The sequence below is a fragment of the Procambarus clarkii genome, chromosome 48 (assembly GCF_040958095.1).
Source record: "Procambarus clarkii isolate CNS0578487 chromosome 48, FALCON_Pclarkii_2.0, whole genome shotgun sequence".
Classification (NCBI taxonomy): domain Eukaryota; kingdom Metazoa; phylum Arthropoda; class Malacostraca; order Decapoda; family Cambaridae; genus Procambarus; species Procambarus clarkii.
The window spans coordinates 11,356,757-11,378,055 of record NC_091197.1 but is presented as its reverse complement, the minus strand read 5'-3'; the positions used below and the strand labels follow the sequence as shown (position 1 = coordinate 11,378,055).

At 40.4% G+C, this 21,299-nt stretch overlaps 1 protein-coding gene and 1 long non-coding RNA gene across 5 annotated transcripts in view; both read left to right on the top strand.

The window, feature by feature from the left end:
* Positions 1–17,361, top strand: part of LOC123764777 (protogenin) — a 250,529-nt gene extending 233,168 nt beyond the window's left edge. Inside the window, exons 10-23 of one of the 4 annotated variants that reach the window (XM_069302607.1) lie at positions 235–445; positions 1,187–1,363; positions 3,520–3,711; positions 4,503–4,684; positions 5,920–6,052; positions 6,203–6,366; positions 8,198–8,494; positions 8,891–9,086; positions 9,955–10,130; positions 11,345–11,480; positions 14,255–14,367; positions 14,729–14,866; positions 15,076–15,150; positions 15,267–17,361. In XM_069302607.1, coding sequence (XP_069158708.1) covers positions 235–445; positions 1,187–1,363; positions 3,520–3,711; positions 4,503–4,684; positions 5,920–6,052; positions 6,203–6,366; positions 8,198–8,494; positions 8,891–9,086; positions 9,955–10,130; positions 11,345–11,480; positions 14,255–14,367; positions 14,729–14,866; positions 15,076–15,150; positions 15,267–15,515 — 2,439 coding nt within the window. In that variant the 3' untranslated portion in view covers positions 15,516–17,361. The remainder of the gene's footprint in view (positions 1–234; positions 446–1,186; positions 1,364–3,519; positions 3,712–4,502; positions 4,685–5,919; positions 6,053–6,202; positions 6,367–8,197; positions 8,495–8,890; positions 9,087–9,954; positions 10,131–11,344; positions 11,481–14,254; positions 14,368–14,728; positions 14,867–15,075; positions 15,151–15,266) is intronic. The other 3 variants (XM_069302608.1, XM_069302610.1, XM_069302609.1) reach the window with 3 other exon arrangements.
* Positions 17,362–19,899: 2,538 nt separating this feature from the next.
* The window catches only part of LOC138351051 (uncharacterized), a 3,762-nt gene continuing 2,362 nt past the window's right edge, over positions 19,900–21,299 (top strand). Inside the window, exons 1-2 of the long non-coding RNA XR_011222347.1 lie at positions 19,900–20,125; positions 20,217–21,299. The exon at positions 20,217–21,299 is cut by the window's right edge and continues 2,362 nt beyond it. This is a non-coding gene — a long non-coding RNA (uncharacterized lncRNA). The remainder of the gene's footprint in view (positions 20,126–20,216) is intronic.

The window sequence follows — 21,299 nt, the reverse complement described above, 5'->3', positions numbered from 1 at the left end:
CGGGAATCAATTGTTGTTGTGATCAAGGTCTGTGTATTTACGCGACTTGGCTGCTTCCCGGTGATTGGCAGCACCTCCTGCCTGTGCAGCACTGAAGTTTCTGAAGACCTCCACAGTCTGACGGTGAAGGCCTACCACCACCACAGCTTGGTGGTGAAAACCTACCACCGCAGCTTGAAGGCAAAGACGTGGCTCATACTGACATTCTGCCTTCCCCCCTTCCCCCGCTTGCAGGGTTTCTACCAGTGTGTAGTGAAGAACAGGGTCGGGGTGGCCTCAGACGGCTTCGTGCTGACCGTCGACACACCTTCCAACATACCCCAGGCGCCCGTCGACATCCTGGTGAACGAGACTACATCTAAGGACATCCTGGTGGTATGGAGCCCTCCTCCGCCAGTAGGCCAGACGGCGACCATGGGCTACATCGTCCATTACTTCGATATCGGTAAGTTCCCGCGTGTTTGTCCAGAGTTGACTGGTCCTATAAGGCTTTCACAGTATTTTGGCTCTGTAAATTTTACGATGAGTAATGAAATAATTATATACTGGGTTATATTCCAAAATATATCCAGCTAAATTACAACAGGGCCCCCAATTCATTTGGACTCGCTAAGACGGTGATGGCTTTGCTTCTTGTAAGCCGGTATCTGAGCCCCGAACACGGGCTTGTAAAAAGTTCCTTCACTCCATCCTCCTTTCCGAACACCTATTTTGTCCCCATATCTCTTTCGTGGTAATTTAATTATCAGGAGAAAGCACTAAGCCATTACAACTATATATATATATATATATATATATATATATATATATATATATATATATATATATATATATATTTCAGTATATATTGAGTTTTCAGTTATATATATATATATATATATATATATATATATATATATATATATATATATATATATATATATATATATATATATATATATAGCTCTTGGAAGGGGGGATGAGGATAATTATTTGGGATAAGTACAGAGGAAAGAAATGGTGGCCAACCACTTGGCCGGTCGGGGATTAAACGCCGACCCGACCTGTAAGAAGCTCTACCATCTAGCCCAATTGTCGTTGCGCATATCCCTTTCAAATGCCATATATATAATCATTCTGACGTAGCCCTTTCCGCTCATCATTACCATACGTTGCTCCGTGAGTACATGTGTTCCTTACGTTCCAGACTCCACGGCGCAGGAGAAGCAGCACGTGACCAACAGCACCAGCTTGAAGATCGAGAAGCTGCGCGCTTACACAAACTATTCCATCTACATCCGAGCGTTCGTCATCATCGAGGACCAGGACGACCCCGTCATCGGCGTGCCCTCTGAGCCGCTCATCTGGCGCACCCACGCTGACTGTGAGTATCCTGGCGCCAGATTTACGAAGCAGTTACGAACGTGTACATCTTTCCTCAATCTTTGACGGCTTTGTTTACATTTATTAAACAGTTTACAAGCATGAAAACTTCTCGGTAAACTGGTTTTATTGTTATAAACAGCCTCCTGGTGCTTCGGAGTTTATTAACTGTTTAATAATTGTAAACAAAGCCGCCAAAGATTGAGAGAGAATGTACAGGTTCGTAAGTTCTTGCATAACTGCTTTGTGAATCTGGCCTCTGGCGTCCTCAAGGAGGGTTGGCGGGAGCAAAGACCGCCTCTCTTTGTCTAGGAGCTTAAATACCCAGTGTCTGCTTATTATAGCAACCAAGACCCAGTGTCTGCCCAGTATATATATATATATATATAACTAGTAGCCAACAAGCTTAGATACAGGATAGATACCGCACTTAAGTCAGCAGGTATTCATCCACTGTACAAGGGAGGTAGCAAAGCATTGTCTAAAACCCATAAACCAATTGTGCTAACATCACACACATACACACACATATTAACAGTTTTTGAACGATTAGGTCAGATCTCCAGTTCTGTGAACTATGAACTTCACAACCTTGGTGAACATGGATTTACACCTAGAAGATCTTGCCTTTCGCAATTTCTCAACCAATGTGATAAAATTACAGAAGCATTTGAAGAACAACTAAATTCAGATGTTGTATATATGGACTTTGCAAAGCTTTTGATAAATATGACTATGGACAGATCGCTTATAAAATTAGATCAAGAGGAATGACAGTTAAAATAGGGCAATGGATGTTCAGTTTTCTGTCTAGCAAAATGCAAATAGTAACAGTCAATCAAAATAAATCAAGCCCAGGTACAATGAAAATCTCTGTGCCTCAGAGCACAGTCCTTGCACCACCGCTTTTCCTCACACTTATATTAGATATGGACAAAAATATAGGTCAGCTTCTTGTCATCCTTTGTGGATGATACAAAAATCAGCATGAAAATTACTTCTGCAGAAGACATTTTCAAACTACAAGCGGATAACAAAGTCTTCGACTAGGAAACGAAAAATAGCATGATGTTTAACAGTGATAAATTCCAGATGTACTTAGGTATGGTCAAATTAAAGGACTTAAATGAAATTCAGAATACTGTATCAGGTACAATCAAATCTACCCACAGAAGGAAAACAAGGTGTAAAGAATGTGGGAATAATGATGTCAGACGAACTATAGTTTAGGGAGCACAATAAAGCAAATTTTCAGCCAGGAAAAATGATAGGATGGATTATCAAATCCAGGGATCCCATCTCATTGCTCATAATATTGAAATAACTGCTGCTGTCCTGTCTTTAGTACTGCACTGCTCGGTACTCACTTCCCCTTTCAAAACGGGAAGGTTTTCTGAAATAGAGGGAATACAGAGAACCTATGCAGGTGATGAGTCACAATACCGTGGCTAAAGTATGTTGACCAGACCACACACTAGAAGGTTTACACCAACATACGAAGGTTTACCACACACACGACGACGTTTCGGTCCGTCCTGGACCATTCTGAAGTCGATTCAGAGAACCTATACAGAACGACAAAGAATCTAAACCATTGAGTCCATCTCAAAGCTCTCAAAATGTACTCCCTAGAATGGAGACGAGAGAAGTATCACAAAATATGTACAAGAAAGATACTAGATGGCCAGGTGTTTAATTTTGCACAGTAAAATAACAACATACTGGTTAAAAAGACATGGTAGGAAGTGCAAAATAAACCCAGTGAAGAGTAGGTGTGTCGTTCACTCTACATCACAACACATTCCGTTCTCTCCGGTAAGTTCCTCTTCACCCAGTGAGAGTGAACAATGGGGTATAGACGGTAATGATACTACAATACTTATATATATATCAAGGTATATGAATGTCTCGTCCATAGATATTGTTTGATCAATTGTTAAGACCTCATCATGCTTCAAGGACAAATAATAACAAACGTGGGGGGGGGGGAGTTCTTATTACGAGATTTTGAAAATGAAACAAATAACTTCCCCATTCTAGTCTTAATGTCAGAATTAAGTTATTAACTTAATGTCAAGAACTTGTAGGAATTTAGTGTGTTAAGTCCTGCATGTCCACTCAAGACCATATTAAATTGTGTTGTTTTCTTCCGGACAGTGCCAACGCAGCTGCCTAATGTAACACTGAAGGCTCTCTCCCCCACCGTACTGCATGTGATATGGAAACCATTGACTAAGGAGGAGGCCAATGGCGCCATCATCCACCAGAGAGTCCAGTGGCAACAAAAACACGCTCATTATCATGAAATGGAAGAGGTACCCCCGGATGTCACCGATTACGTGATACGAGGTGAGGTAAAACAAACGCTCTGCCAGACTTGTTGCTTTATTGATCAAACAATAACAATCAAGCGAGCATCCATCTGACACAACTACAGCTCCACACCGATAGATAGACACATTTGTATTACATTCACCCCGTCTTGCATTTACGTGACATAGTCTCGAAGATGCTTAGGGCATCTTAGGATGCTTAGTGCGTCCTTCCAGATCGTCGAAGGGGCTCCTGCAATGTTGAAGGATCTAGCGTTCCAGTTGGTTCCTGCATACCAATTTCTCCAGGAAGTGTGGATAGAACTTGGGCAAATAAGAATTAGAAAGCTAAATATGGAGTGGGGAGAGTTAGAAAGCTATGGAACGTTTAGAATTAGGAAGCTGTGGAATGGGGCGACTTAGGAGAATACGATGTAGAAGGGGGGGTTAGGTAAGGAAAGTGAAGGTAGGAGAGACAGCAGGGGATTGCATGCAACAATTCATAACTCAGCAGGGACGACTTAGGAAGCTATGGAACGGAAAGTATGGAGGTGTGAGAGAATTAGAAACTAGATACAGGCAGTGGCAATAATACAAATGTCAAGAATGAAAGAATATAAAGGATGTAAATAATAGGGATAAGACAGTGTGAAGTGTTTACACATGGGGGAGGGGGTGTAAATTGAGCAGTATGAGGGCATACAATGAACATGACTGTAGAAGGTGAACAAATGCACATAGAGAGCTCGCATCAGGGTTTTATAGATTACAGAAAGAGTAGTTGTGTCTTTAATGCAAACAAACGTCCTTCTTCCCTGTGTGTGGCAGACTTGCAGCCCAACACCTTGTACATGGCTAGGGTTTTGGTGGCCACGGAAGCTGGCTACCCAGAACACAATGAGCGGCGAGCCTGGGAAGAGATCAAGATGCCCAAAATAGATCTCAAGCAGCATGACAAGGACATCGACCTTCATCTCTCTGTCTTCAGTGACAAGCCCACAGAAATCCTAGTAAGTGGGTTTGTTCCATCCTGTACTTTCTGCCAATTAATTGGCTACAGCAGATGCTTAATATAGCAACCCGTTCTCGCACTTTCTTACAGTCAATATTGTCTTATTAAATACGTGCATATGTGACATACTTAACATGCTAGTTTACCTTAAAAAGCTTCATAGAAAACACCGACCTTACCTTAATTACAATTATTACTTAACCTATTATAGGTATAGGTTAAGTAATAATTGTAATTACGAAGCAATAAGATGCTTATCTTAACATACTAAGAAGGTTAGGTAAGGTCGGTGTTTTCTATGAAGCTTTTCAAGGTAAACTAGTATGTTAAGTATGTCACATATGCACATATTTAATAAGTCAATATTGACTATACGAAAGTGTGAAAACGGGTTGAATAATGCATTGTGTTGAAATATGTGCTGTGTGAATTGCACTTACCTAAATTTATCTGAGGCTCACTAACACTCTCGTGACTTCGACGAGGACAGGAAGCCGGTGGCTTGTCATTTGCCTTGTTGATTTCTTTTTCCAGCTGGATTGAAAAATTTAACAGTTTTGGCATTTACGACTTCGGCGGGTAGGCAGTTTCATGGATTTATAACCCTGTAGGTGCAAAAGCATCCGTTCTCAGTCCTACATTTTGGCTTGTTGAGCTTCAAACCCTTGTCTGAATCAAGATCCTCCAAATTGTTCAGTATTTTAAGTTTCGATGAGATCCGCCCTATGATGCCTGGTTTACAGTGTTGTTAGCCCCGAGACCCTCAACCGTTCCTGATAAGAGAGTTGACCTAGTTCTGGAAAGATTTTTTGTTGCCAGGTGTTGAAGTTTCTCCAGAGCAGCCATATCCTTCTGAAGATGAGGTCTCCGTGCTTGAATACAATAATTCAAGTGAGGGTGCACCAGAGATATATATTTATTTATTTATTTATTTATTTATTTATTTATTTATTTATTTAATAATAATAGAGAGTTAAGATAGCTGCCGGTGAGATATGTAGTAACGTGTGTCTGGATCTCTGGCATTTTCTTGGCAAGGTTAGTACCAATTGGTGAATAGAAGCTATTTAATTCAGTTGCAATTTCTAAGTCTGTTGCAAGTGTGTAACCATCCTTGGAGAGTTGTATCTGCATGTTTTGTGATTGTTGTTTAGATCCTAGGATGTTAGAGATGGCTTTCCGTGTTACTATAGCTTACTTTAGGAGTAATAGGTGAGCATATCTGTGTAACAGGTGGAATGGGTCATGGCTGCGGCACTACGCCGAGATGTCTTCATATACGAGGTGGTCTACAACAACACTCCTTCTCTGAGACACCACAAGCACACGGAGCCGTCCGCCACCTCTCTTCTCATCAAAAAACTTGGTAAGTTGATTTATATATTACACTGTATTGATATATTTTTCTTATATTAATTCATTCTAAAATACAAAATATTGTGTTACCATCCTGTTCTGAAATATGTATTCTTACAGCATAATGTTCGCGGTATACTCATTGCTATTTCATCCCCAGAGCCCGGTACGTGTTACAGTGTGAAGATTGAGCCTCATTACAAGGACGGGCAGGAGAGGGGTATTATCCCGAGCACTGACCGGACTGTCTGCACCCTGCTGCTACCTCCAGCCACTCCACCACAGCCAAACTACAGTGACAAGATAGGCATCAAGAAAGTCAAGGTATAGCTGTATGGGTGTGAGGCCGCTACTTGCGGGTCACTGGTTCTTTGACGGTGGACGCTCTTTGGGTGGATTTCGGTTTCCCTGGTTCCCTGTTCCAGGGCTCGTGTGTCTCAGGTTGTCTGCAGTGTCATAAAGTCCAGCCAGTCTGCGGTCTACCCTCCTGCCCTGACGTTCGGAAGTATGCTGCTCTCGCAGCAGTTTTTGGCAGTATGTCTTAAGTGGACATTCCGGCGCGGGGGTTTTGAGGTCGAACAGGGTCCTGGCTGCCAGGAATTTAGTGAATGTTCCGGTTCCTTCCCGGCTGTGTGGTTTTGAGGCGCCTGGCACGGCCGTCTGTTCTTCATCTTGAGACCCGCGGTGCTGCCGCCCCTCGGATAAGTCCCTCTTTTTACTTATCTTTGGGTAGTTAGCTTCCGGGAGCCGATGGGGCTTCCCACAGAAAACCAGCGCTGAATGTAATGAAACCCCATTTTCTGGATGAGTCCCGGAGGCTCCATGACACTTCCTCCCACCCTCCGGTCAGCGTTTTTTCATCGTTCAAGAACTGGAGTGGTAAGCTGCCGGCTCGGGTGAGCGGGCTTCCCCTCCTTCCCCTACAGAGGCTACGGGGGCTACGGGGAAAGGGATGGGGTAGAGCTAAGGCGCGGAAGTGCGAGTCGCATGAAGGGTTGTTTGTTTTGTTTCTTTCTAGGGAGTTATTTTGATCTTTTGGAATATAGATTGCACAAGTTAATCTGTTTTGATTCGCCTACCTTTTTGGGTCCTTCCCCGGTTGATTGCAATTATGACATACTTTAAACCAAGAACCCTGAACCTGGTACCGGGGACCAGGTTCTGTCTCATGGTACCCGGTAGGCATAATAACTCCTGTGACTAATAACCCCAAACTAATATAGCACATATCAACTCAGATAGCTTCAGGGAGTCTCTGGGGCTCATCTAGAAAATGGCGTTTCATTACATTCAACGCTGGTTTTTTTAGAGCATACATAATATTTTACGCTTGATTAGAGGGTCCCCAAATCCCCTGGGCCTTATGCTTAATCCGGTGCAGCCCGCTCAGTCAGCTGATGCTTGCATAGTGGCTTGTCTGGGAAAGGCTGCGTATGGAATTAACTAAGGTGAAACCACTTTGGTTATTTATAAGTATACCAAACAATGGCTTCGGTAATTAAATATGCTTTGTGGAATAACAGCAGATTTATTGTTATGCACATTATAAGCCCCAACAGGAAAGGCGAGGTGCTAACAATGTTATTAGCAGAGCTGTCTATTGGTAGACTGACAAAGTCCTGAATTTACCTGAAAGTCACCATCTCTCTAGTGGCCTGAACAGGGACAGGAAAAGGGCAGCGTGACAGTGGTCCCTTATTTTTCCTGATCATTTTATCTTGCTGGATTTTTACCTGCTGTTCAATAATGTCTTGGCAGTTACGGCTTCGGCGGGTATATAGTTTAATGGGCTTATAAATCTTTGGGTGAAAAAGTATCTCCTGTTTTCTGTCATACATTGTGGTTTGTTGAGCTTGAAGCTATTGCTCCATGTATGTGTCACACATAACTAGTTACATAACTAGGTGAGTACACGACTTTCTGTTAATACATCTGGATATTATCAGTATATATTTACACCAGTATAAAATATTAGAGGGATAAATGTGTGTGTTCTTCGAGGAATCAACAGGATGAAGGGGTAGTCCCTCTCTGCTTCTATTGTCCACTGAAAGCAGTAATCAGATGGTACATTATTACTCTTACTTTCACAACTATATTTTAATTTTTGATGCTTTAATTGTTCTGTATCCATGTTACGTTTTTTTTCCAACAGGTAAAGGTATTAAATTCGACCAGCATCCTAGTAACGTGGCGGCCCATGCGTAAAAAATTGCTGCCTGATTTTTTCACTGTTGAAGTGGTGAATCTCGGGCAACAGAAGAGTCCCAAAGCCTCGTCATTGTCCATCCATGCTGACGAAGACCACGACAAGAGTAACCAAGGTGCTGTAGAGACATACTTTGGTATTCAAAGCATCAGTGGTCGGAATACAAGAGAACAAGATGTCACTGATGACAATAGAAAGAACAGTCGTGAAAATGAAGAGGAAAGTGAGCTCCCAGACACTCAGGTAAGATGCTCTCTGTTTGGCTCCTGGATACTTCATAACCACACGTAGTTAACACACCACGGTTAACAATGGAGGGATACCTTTGACAAGCCACTAGCTTCGTGTTCCTGTCGAAGCTACTAGAGAGATGGTGACCCCCCCTCGGGTAAACACTGAAGCCATCGTTTTATTAATTTTAGTTGTTAGTTAGTAATTCCTTGTTGTTAAAGGGAAAATGGGAGTGGTTATATTATCAACTTATGACTACGTATCATTGAGATACAACTGGATTTAATTTATATTGCAACCTAAGATTTCATAGGGGGTTAAAGTTTACGTAGGGGGAGAGTATTTGTGAGTAATGGTATTGAAGGCTTTTAAAGGTATATCGTCAGCGACAAATGCAACCAATTCCAGGAATCTGAGTCTGCAGCAGGAGGTACCAGAGAATGGAAGGAGGAGGGTATAGTGCACCTTGTTCGGGTCACGGGGCACAGGGTGGTGCTAACCCACCTCCTGCCCCTACACGGCTACCAGATAACTGTCACTGCTGCCACAGCCTCTCTCTCCAGCGTTCCCTCGACTCCACTCCTTGCTGTCACCAAGGAGGGAGGTCAGTATTTCTAATGCTACCAGCTGTCCCTGGCATATTGCGTATTTCCATCTATCAAGATGTGTTGTGGTTTGGCTATTTTTCCTCCTTGAGATGATGTCTCAGTTGAGATGACACATTAATAACACCTTGTTGAAGTCTGGCTGAAGTAAGAAAACTTATCTAGTTCTTGGATGCTTTATTTAACAAAAGGCTTTGCCAACAGTGTTATAAACTCCATAAAAAAACATAATGTAAAAATATAAGGTAAATGAAAACAAAAAAGAATCAATATCATAATATAACCTTAACATAGGTGATATTAAATGCTGCACTATCACACTCATTCCTAGTGAACTAGAATTAGAACTAGTTCTAGATTTAATATTAATAATCTCGTTTTAATATTAGAACTATAAGGGTAGTGGAAAGGGTTCTAATAAATACTCTGAATACTTTCGTTGGTAACAAAAGCTTTCCTTCGGAGGATAGCTGTACTAGGAAAATGATTCTGAGGGAATTAAAATTAGATTTTAATAAATGAATGAATGAAAGCAGTCCCATTAGCCACGCCCCTTGGGGTATGGAGAGGGTTACGATGGCTAGACTGGGAACAATGGAATAAATTACCACTTAATGTAGTAAAGAAATACACAATAAATTAATTGAAAAATAGAAGTGATGTCAACTTACGGCCAAAACAGTTTTATCAGATGAAAGTAGGTACCTTTATACTACAGTATCTACCTATACAGTAGGTACTGTATAAAGCAATTCACTATTAGGCATATAGGCAAAATATATATTAACCATCAGGTTTCCTTCTGTAATAATACGTACACTAAGCTCTCCAAGGATAACAGTCACATCCTGCCATGCTATCATGCAGTTCCTAGTGCTCCTGTGAATGTGTCGTGGAGTGCAGTTACCCCTAAAGACGCTATCCTGGTCTGGAGTCGGCCGAGTCACATCAATGGTCAACTCCTCTACTTCCTGATCACCTACTCCCACGACCAGCTTGAGTGGAAGAACCACACGGTTGACCATCGCTTCACTACTACACAGGTTAGGTGTAAGATCATTTACGTCAATGCCACAGTGGTTAGACTGTAGACAGTGGTAGCTTCACTACAATACAGGTTAGATGGTAAACCATTCCTTCACTACCCCACAGGGGGTGTACAGTAGAGAATGGCTTCACTACAAAAGTTAAACAGTAGATCATTACTTCACTACCACACAGGTTAGACAGTAGACTTCCTCAGTTTACCTTTCAATGAGTTCAAATTTACATATCAAAATCCTTGTTGGTTTGAAATTATTTATTTCATGATCAGTATTGACATTCTTAAACAATTTTTACTCCAGGTGAAGTGACCTTTTGATATTGACCTTTTGATAGTTGTGAAGGATTTAGTATACAGTATTTAATTACTCTGAACACTATTATAATAATTAGGATAAAAACAACAGTGGCAATCATTTAATGATTAATTAGATACTCAAACTTGGCTAAAATATACCTTAGAGTTTTAAACTCTACGGTATACAGTATTTTATGGTATACAGTATTTTATGTCGCTATTTGTTTAATTTCCCATTGATGGGGACAGGATGCCATTGACTGACCTTTCCCAGGATGCAACTCACAACAGGTGCCTAAGTCCCAGGTACCTATTTACTGCTAGGTGAACACAGTATCAGGTATCTATTTACTGCTAGGTGAGCATAGTATCAGGTACCTATTTACTGCTAGGTGAACATAGTATCAGGTATCTATTTACTGCTAGGTGAACACAGTATCAGGTACCTATTTACTGCTAGGTGAGCATAGTATCAGGTACCTACTTACTGCTAGGTGAGCATAGTATCAGGTATCTGTTTACTGCTAGGTGAACATAGTATCAGATATCTATTTACTGCTAGGTGAGCATAGTATCAGGTACCTATTTACTGCTAGGTGAACACAGTATCAGGTATCTATTTACTGCTAGGTGAGCATAGTATCAGGTACCTATTTACTGCTAGGTGAACACAGTATCAGGTATCTATTTACTGCTAGGTGAGCATAGTATCAGGTACCTATTTACTGCTAGGTGAACACAGTATCAGGCAACTATTTACTGCTAGATGAACATCTAGTAACGTATCAGGTAACTTGCCCAAATGTCCATCCTTTCTGTCCACAGATTCAGGACTGACTTTCAGGATTTCAGGTGACTTTCTGTCCACAGATTCAGGACTGACTTTCAGGATTTCAGGTGACTTTCTGTCCACAGATTCAGGACCTGGTATCCAACACTAATTATACTCTGCGAATAGCTGGCGTAACAGGAGGGGGCATAGGTGACCTCACCACAGTGTTTGTGTACATCAGGGCCACACTGGAAGGGGAACCACAGATCTCCACAGAGCGTAAGTTGTCACCACAAGGTGTTACTTTCTTTCTGAAATTATTTATTTTATTGTAATAATAAGAATAAGAATAATTTTATTCATAATTCATATATTCCAAGAGTAGGACTTAATCAAACTAGAAATGCTCTACAAATCAAGGGACCCAGAATGTGGAATGATCTTCCCAATCATGTTACAGACTGTACCTCTCTCAACCAGTTTAAGATAAAAACTAAGCACTACCTAATTAACTCCCTGTAACCTACCTTACCCCTATAATGTCAACCCATGTCTGTTATTTTTAAACAATGCTGTTTGTCAACCAAATTGTATTTTTGCTGTTTTTGTGCCATGTTCCCCCCTTTTTATTTTTATATTTTCTCAACACATTTTATACTTTAATCTCAATTAGTATAAGTTTTAGTCTTTAGTGTTTTTCCTGCCCGAAACGCTTTGCGTAATAGTGACTTTAGGCATTATATGTACTAGCTCTATCTATAAATTCATCAATATTTGTATCACCCCTTGTATGTATGTACTTTACCTGAATTTGAATTTGAATTTGAATAAAATATACATAAAACCATATTGCAGTACAGGTACATTGGCTTACAGTATTTGTGAGGTACAGAGGTTGCATATTAAATAATATAGGCAGTCCCTGTGGCACAGTGGTAAAACATTCGCCCAACACTTCGCGATCGATTTGGCCTGGTAAGGGAGGATTGACCAGGTGCCAATCCTAAACTGTAGCCTCTGTTCATCCAGCAGTGAATGGGTACCTGGTTGTTAAACGACTTGGCAGGATATATTCCGGGAAAGTTAGGATTAAGCCCAAAATGCTATGTGTGTTAGTGGCTTTGCAAGAATGTAAGAACTCTTGTAAAGATATATTAGCAATTAAAAAATATTAATAATTAACTGTCAGGGGACAGGCAGCCAGTGCATATATGTTAGCCTTACATAGAGTCAGTCCCTCCATCCACCCAGGGTTAAATTACTGACCCTCTCCAGGATGCAACCCCAAAACAAGCCGACTAACTTCTGGCTACTTATTCTGCTAGGTGATCAGGTACATTAGGTGATAGGAAATGTGGTCAGTCATTTCTGTCCTGCCCAGGATTCGAACCTGGAATACTAAATAAAGCCACAAATCCACAAAGCCTTTTGGGCATAACTTAAAAATTATTTAGTTAATTTGTTTTTTATGTTTAATTAGGCACAGTAAACATTTATTTCTAAACATTAAGCTAAGATAACATATATAAATTTTTTACAAAATTTAGCAAATTATATTAAAATATTAACAAATCCACAAGGGCCGTGACGAGGATTCGAACCAACGTCTGAGAGCGTCCCAGACGCTGCATTAATCGACTGAGCTACGACATGGTAAAAACTTGCAACCAGAAATTCTACTGAAGTAAGGGCAAAGAGGTAGAACGGCCTATTGACATAGCTCGAGTGCATGGGGAAATTGTGTAAAATCCTGGTTTGTGTCTCAGAGAGGCTGCAAGATCCAAGTAAATTCAGTAGAATTTCTGGTTGCAATTCTTTTACCATGTCGTAGCTAAGTCGATTAAGGCAGCGTCTGGGATGCTCTCAGACATAGGTTCGAATCCTCGCCACGGCCCTTGTGGATTTGTTCATTTGATACATCACGTTAATGTGATTTTTGTGTGTATATTAAAATATGAAGAGATATTTGATGATGAAAGGCATAGACTACTGTAGAGTATAGAGAACAGTACAGATGTAAAAATTTAATATTCACAAGAACAGTGGAACATGAATTGACTTGTTTATGATGAGAGAAATTTGTTACATGATGTTAATTAGGTATTGCTTAGCTTCTCTTTTATGCTGGTTGAGAGCAGAAGCGGTTTATTGGACGAGGATGATTAATTGAAAATTTGTGTTTAATTTGTCCCATACAGGATTGGAGGGAAATATTATAGCCCACTGGAGACAGTGCTGAATGTCTACTGTAGCTCTAGAATTCAAATTTGATCTTACCAACTAACACCTGATTACATTGACAGTAATGCACTTTGATCAAATTTTTTTTTACCCATGCTTTCTCTTTTAGAATGGAAATCTTAATTAAAGTAGTATTTTTTGGTCAAGTCTAATAAGTTAAAAAACAAAATAATTTTGAAGAGTTTCCTGTGATGTACTGAAAAGTAGTATAATGAGGTTTTGTGTCTTCAACTATGGGAAACCCAATTGTCTGCTCATCACTCTCATTTCATAGTAAGCTTCAATCGTTATAGCCTTTCTTCTCTCAGAAAATTGGACATTTTGCTGTGCATGTTTTTGCGTAAGCTGCAAATGTTGGTATCTTTGCCATTAGAATGATTATAAGTCATTGTGAAGCATTAGAACCCATAGAGCTGTGATAATCTTGATTCTTTGTTTAATTATGGGATTGTTAATTATGGAATAGAATGGAATTTATTCATGTTAGATTTATGCTGTACTGAGGTTCCCCCTTTCCTCCCAGGGCAGCATTACTGACCCTACCCAGGATGCAACCCCCAAACCGAGCTGAATAACTCCTGGGGTACCTATTAACTGCTAGGTGTACAGGGGCATTAGGTGATAGGAAATGTACCCAACCGGGATTCGAACCCGGAATTCCCGAGTGTGAGTTGAGAACGAACCTGGCTGTACTAGAGAGGACTACTGCCGAGAACACTCGCACTTAGTCCCAGTATTATTAGCGACCATTTGACCATAGTACTGTTTTACATTATCCTTTCTAATAAATATTGTGTGTGTGTTTGTGGCAGCAGTGGTTGTGATCAGCGTGGTGGCTGTGCTGATGGCAGCGACATGTGTGGTGGTGGTGCTCTGTATAAGGATGGTGCGCCTCAGACAGAATTCGGCAGCTGCTGCATTCCAGGTATGTTGCTTAAGTATACGCGTTGCTTCTGCTGCTCCTCTTACTTTCCTTATGGCATTTAAACAAAGCACACAGGTTTGTTGCATTAAAAAATAGTGATTAAAAAATGCATTGTATGTATGGTTTGCATTGTCAGGAGTGCTAAAGTTATACTGTAGTAAGAGGTTTCTACAGACTACCAGGTAAGCTAATCCTATACATACCTCCTCTGAAAGAAAACAAATTAAAGTAGCATCATTTTAATTACGTGAACAAAGTGAGGTGTTTTTTGTCATACACAGTCATACACATTGTCTAATGTGTATGACTCAGCAAGGAGATGAGAAAATGTATGGAATTGATGCCCCCTGCAACCTTTCAGGGTAATGGGACTTGTCGCATGGTATACGCGAATGGGGTGAAGGCCTTAGGCAGGGATCATGGCACGGAACTTAATGATTACAAGCCTATGTTAGCCTCCCTGCCGCCTGCCACCCATAACCATCACCTTGACACCAAGGTGAGGTTTACCTTACCAATGTACTGTCGGATGAGTGCGCATGAGTTTTCAGTGTGCCCTGTACGCTTTATATTCTTAATAAACACATCTACTTCCTTGTGTAATTGATACCAATATGACCTGAAACAGATCTATATTTTTATATACATGTGTATACAAGTATTGTACTCTTAGTTCATGTTTGATAAACTGGAAACTTTATCTTTCAGGGAGGTCCCGGGTTACGCGACGATGGCATTGTGACAAGCTATCTTCTAGATGCTAACGCTGTTAGGATAAACGAGGTACTGGCCTCTGACATCTGACTTGTTTTTTGTTGTTGAACACAAGCCATATTTTGTGTTTTATAAACTGATACTATAAATTTAAGTGAAATCCTTTTGTCATTTTAATCTATCAGGCTGATGTGCCAAATGAAAATGTGGAGCCCCTGCATGATGGTGTTGGACCTAAAAATGTAGTGGACATTTTAGACTGCATAGATGATGACGACGACGTCTCCAGCAGATTACTGCAGAATGTCTCTACAGCAGGGCCTGTATTTTCTAGTTTAAAGGACCTCGATCCAAGATCCTTATGTGAATCCACTCAGGTTGATCCCAACTCTCCAAAAGACTGTGCAGGGGCAGCACCGGCCATTGTATCCTAGAACTTGCACTAGCCTTAATTCACGGGTGAAGGCACGGGTTTACAGAGTAGTTTGGGTCCAAAGGCCCTACCATAAGAGGAGTGACACTGGCTTTGTCTTATGATACAACTAAAAGATAAAAATGTCATGCTTTCTAGTGTATCAAGGTGTGACCAGAGCCCAGCCTGAGGATAAGAGTGGAGGTACGGGTTTTGCGGGGTAGTGTGGGCCCTAGCACCCCTACTGCTTGAGAATCATTCACTGGCCGGGTGCCACAAGGACATTGCACGTGTAGGAAGTAGTATAAGCCTAGAAATACTATTAAAATAAGGACTTAATTCCACTGACACCACAAATGGAAATGCAGATTTTGAATTTGACTTATCCCTATCTGTGACAGTTTTTTTTTGGGCTAATTGACTGCTGAATTTTTGTTTAAACATTATTGAAACTATTAAATGCAGCAAATCTTTTGTATAATTAAACTGTTACATTTTAGCTGCAATATAATATGGCCAATCTGATGCCCTTTATTTTCTTATATATTTATCAGGAAGTTTTAGCAGTCATAAGACTGGGATGCAGTTTTATTCAATATCTTTTGGTTGTATTTAGCTGGCTTCATCACCTCAAGTAGATACGTATAGTGTTTACAATTATTGATAGTTTTTATGAATTATTTTTATTGCTAAGAAAATGTTTAAGGGTCATTGCTGGACAAATAGTGTTGTTATTTTTATTAGAAGAGTAGCAAACAACAAGATTTCACTGTAAAGAAGTTTTGAAGTATAAAACATGGTATAAAAATAAGTTCCTTAAACATCAAAGTTATATGTTATATATTGCTGGTACAGCACTGTAGAAAAGTTCTGTTAAACAAGTGTGTTCTCTGCCTTATCACCAACTCCTCCTGATTCAACCACCGTTTACCCCTCTAGGTTACTTTCATCACTCAATGTGAATTAATAGAAAAAAGTACAAGAATACAAGTTTTGGAAAAGTATGAATAACTCTGGAATACATTTTTACATTAGACTGCTTCATTCACTTTTTCTCATTTATTTACAATCTTAAAATGAACTTGACATGTAAACTCTAGAATTTTGGGGGGAATTATAGTTATTATTATTAGTCAATATGACAAGTTTCCATTAGGTAATGTGTTGCAGGAATTCTTGTGTTAGATGATGTACTGGGCAGAATGTGGTGGCCACATGCACAGTAACAGAACATTTTTAGGGTACTGTAAACTCTTGTGGTTTCCTTCTAAACATAACTAATGTAATTATAACTCTAATTAGTCAAACATTTTTCTTAGTGGGTGATTAAGAGTATTGAACAGGTACATATGTTGACGTACTGCACAAAAATTAAAGACTCGGTTTCGATTATTATGAGATAGCAAGGAAATTATTAATGCATAATAATAACTTAAGCAAGATGTTATATTCAGATAACTTTGGTATTTTTTCCTAGTTTTGACCCTTAGACAAAGCATTTTCTGTATGTTTTACAGATAAGTACTACTGTTTTCATAGACTTAAGTTTCGTATAAATTATTACATGGTCAAATTTGTGCTGAATCTTCATGTTCAGTTAAGTACGAATTTATTAAGTGTTCATGGAGTAACTCATCCTTCAACAGTCATTACACTGTAGATGAAGTACAGGTAATGACATGGCATAAAATCAAGGACATTTTCAGGGTGAAATGAAAAAAAAAACTGTTTTCATAATTCATATATATATTGCCTCATACAATAGTTAGAATCTTGTTAATGTGTAGCCTCCTAGTGTATAAAGGTGACTCAGGAAAGCCATGTCATGATGGACATTTAAATTGTATTTGAGGTGATATGATTGTTTACATTTTGTCTGATTAACAAAATTTGTGTACTCTAAGAATAACATTTGGCCCATGTGCTGCTGAGGGCCAAGGGTAGCGACGAGTCTACCCTCCTGCCTGCAGCACTCAGCTTCGCATGAGGTAATAATGCCCACTTCAGGTTAGTCCAATTGATACTCTGTTTCAACAGCATTATGTATACTACTGTTGATACTGGGACTAAAAACAACATTTTGAAATTGGAGAGCTATGTAAGGCAGATTGGAAGGGGGGGGGACATTGGCAACATTTACATACAGAAATAGCCCTCATTCCATCAGATCCAGTTTTCAAATGTGATTGTTTTGATCACTTGGAATGGAACAAAAATTTATATACAAAAATAACATACCTTTTGTGTATGCTTGAGCTATGCTTAACAACTGCCAACAAAGATTATAAGCAAGATAAATTTTAGTATCTTGAATTGCACAGTACGAATTTGAAACATGTCACTCACACTGCATTCTGATTGGTGAAGATGTTAGTGTGCATTAAAAATAGTTGACTAAATCTCCTCAGGTTTGTATCAAACTGTTGATTATGTCAGAGTATGCACATAAGTCACTGATTTCATCATAGTGCATGGGTTCAGGCCGTTGATCTTATCATACGACATTGGTTCAGAACGCTCTTTAGATCAGCTGGTGTGGGTTCAGACTGTTAATCGTTTCACCGAGTGTTCAAAATGCTGATTCTGTCACAGTGGGTGGGTTCAAACACTTGAATTTTTGAGTGGGTGGACTTAAACTATTCATTCTGCCTCAATGGATAGGCTCAAACTCTTGGTTCTTTCACACTGGATTATGCTCTTTAATTTTGTCATAGTGGGAGGGTTCCAACTCTTAATTACTGTCAATGGGAGGACTTTAACTGTTCATTTTGTTAGTGATAGGGTTCATGGTGTTGAGTCTGCTACAGTGGGTTCAGGCGTCTGTCACTAGATTCAAGTTACTGGTTCTGTCAGTGGGTGGGTTTAAACTGTAGATTCTGCCACAATGAAGGTTTTCAGGATACAGTTGCATTGGGTAGGTTTATATTAAGAATATTCATTTAGGTTAGTTTCTTTCGTACTAGTATCCAACATGTTAGTTATTCGGGGTTGAAGCACTGGGATAGTTGAGATGAACACTGGGATGGTGTGCTAGGGACGGAATACTCGGGGAGGTACTCTTGGAATAGTACACTCAGGACTGGACTCGGGCAATGGAATACTCGACACTGTGCTCTTGGGATGGCACGTTAAGGATAGTATACCTGGGATAGATTACTTGGGACAGTACACATACGACAGTTTGTACTTAGGACAGTACACTCGTGTATATACGCGGGACAGTTGTACTCAAAATAGTACTCTCGGGATATATTTGGGACAGTACACTGATACTCTTTGTAACTATTCTAGGGGTACAATCCCAACAATATGGGACTTTAGAAAAACTACACTATGGATGGTGTACTTAGGTCTACACACACTGGTTTGTGAATTCACTCTCTGTATTGAATGCTGGGTACTTTAGACAATGCACTCGGAATAGTATTCTCTTGACGATACACTTGGAACAATATATATACAGTACTAATGACACTACTCGAGACAGAGAACTGAGCACTCAGGACACTACACTTAGAATAATACCCTCAGGATGATACACTTGGAACAATTCCTTCAGGACCATACACTAGGACGATACACTTGGAACAGAACACACTGAATGATACACTTGGAACAATTCCTTCAGGACAGTACATTTAGACTGATACACTTGGAACAATTTCTTTAGGACATACACTTAGGACGATACACTTGGAACAGAACACACTGAATGATACACTTGGAACAATATCCTCATTACAGTACACTTAGAACAATACTCTCAGGACGATGCACTTGGAACAATACCCACAAGACAGAACACTTGAGATGATGTACTTGAAACAATACTCTTTATGACAGTATACTTGGAATGCAATACTTGAGCCAGCAAAAGTGTGGACATTAGAAATATCAGACTGCACATGGGGGGATGGGGTCGAGCTATCGGGATGGTACATGATGGATGGTGCACATCAGATGAGACACCTAAAGTGGTACAGTACATACAATAGATAAAGTACACTTGGCAGTACTCACAGTTGGGGGGAGTACAGTACATGTGGGGGGGGGGGGTAGGGCACACACAGTATAAGGTTGCCACTGAATGTACCCATCATACCTTTAGTAGAAGGGAATACATATGGGAGGGTACTTTGGGCCATACCAAAAATATGGACGGTATTGTTGAAACAGACTCTTGCTTCGGGAGAGTACACACATTGAGAAATTTAATAATAATAATACTGTAATTAGTTTGTCTGGGACAGAATGCTTGTGTATATGTTTATACTTTAGGCTTGTATCAAGGTACCCACCAAGATCGAACTACTGATCTTTTCCAGAATGCAGCCACGCAACAGTTGCCTAACTCCTGGGTACAGTACCTATTTCCTGCTAGGTGAACAGAGGCATAGGTGAAGAATATATGTGCCAACCATTGTCCTCCAGGAAATCGAACCCGGGATCCCTGATTGTGAGTGGATAACACTAGAGAAAGGTACACTTGGGGAGGTAAACATTATAGGGAAGGTACACTTAGGGCAGTAAACACTAGGGAAAGTACACTTGGGGCAGTAAACGCTAGGGAAGGAACACTTAGGGTAGTAAACACTAGGGAAGGTACACTTAGGGCAGTAAACACTAGGGAAGGTACACTTAAGGTAGTAAACACTAGGGAAGGAACCACTTGAGGCAGTAAACACTAGGAAGGTACACTTGGGGCAGTAAACCACTAGGGAAGGAACACTTGGGGCAGTAAACACTAGGGAAGGTACACTTGGGGCAGTAAACACTAGGGAAGGTACACTTGCGCAGTAAACACTAGGGAAGGAACACTTGGGCAGTAAACACTAGGGAAGGTACACTTGGGGCAGTAAACACTAGGGAAGGTACACTTGGGGCAGTAAACACTAGGGAAGGTACACTTGGGGCAGTAAACACTAGGGAAGGAAACACTTGGGGCAGTAAACACTAGGGAAGGTACACTTGGGGCAGTAAACACTAGGGAAGGTACACTTGGGGCAGTAAACACTAGGGAAGGTACACTTAGGGCAGTAAACACTAGGGAAGGTACACTTAGGGCAGTAAACACTAGGGAAGGTACACTTGGGGCAGTAAACACTAGGGAAGGTAGAGTATTGAGAGGGTTTTCACTGGTCAGTGCACAAGGGATGGGAAACAAAACTATTGGATGAACTATTGACCTGTGGTTATGACTGTGATTGTGTAGCCTTTGTAATACTGTATAGCTAAACTAAACGTTAATGTAACAAAAGTTGGACCTATATGTTAAGAATTCATTATTACCCATATCTTGTAAAAGACTCTTGCCCAGATGAAAAGTTTGTTTGTGATCTGTTATTGCTGTGGTTATTGTTAGTGTTTAACAAGAAGATACACTCCTAGCTTACTCTGGTGTCTGTCAAGCAGAACTTCCTGGCATGCCTTGCTTCATATAGTGAGCTGTCGAAGAAAGCTGAAATTATTTGCTGACCTCTACCAAGTTTGTTATGACTCCTGGCCAAAACCACGAGTGCTTTGTGTAATGAATGTTGTCTGCTGTTTTCACTATGACAAAAGCAAGATGTTCTTATGATAATTTCAAGGTAGACTCGCCCAGGAGGGTATAATACGCGGGTGACCTGGCGAGGTCTGACGTGTCGACAGGTAGCTTAAGTGACCTACATACTAACGAGGCTAGAGGGGAAACCATTAGACCGGCGTCACTGTGAGGTGGAACCAGCACAGTCAGGAACCCCGAGGAAACAAGCAACTGGGCACAGCCAATATGTAATCAGATGCTACATCAGGGCTTCCATGACTC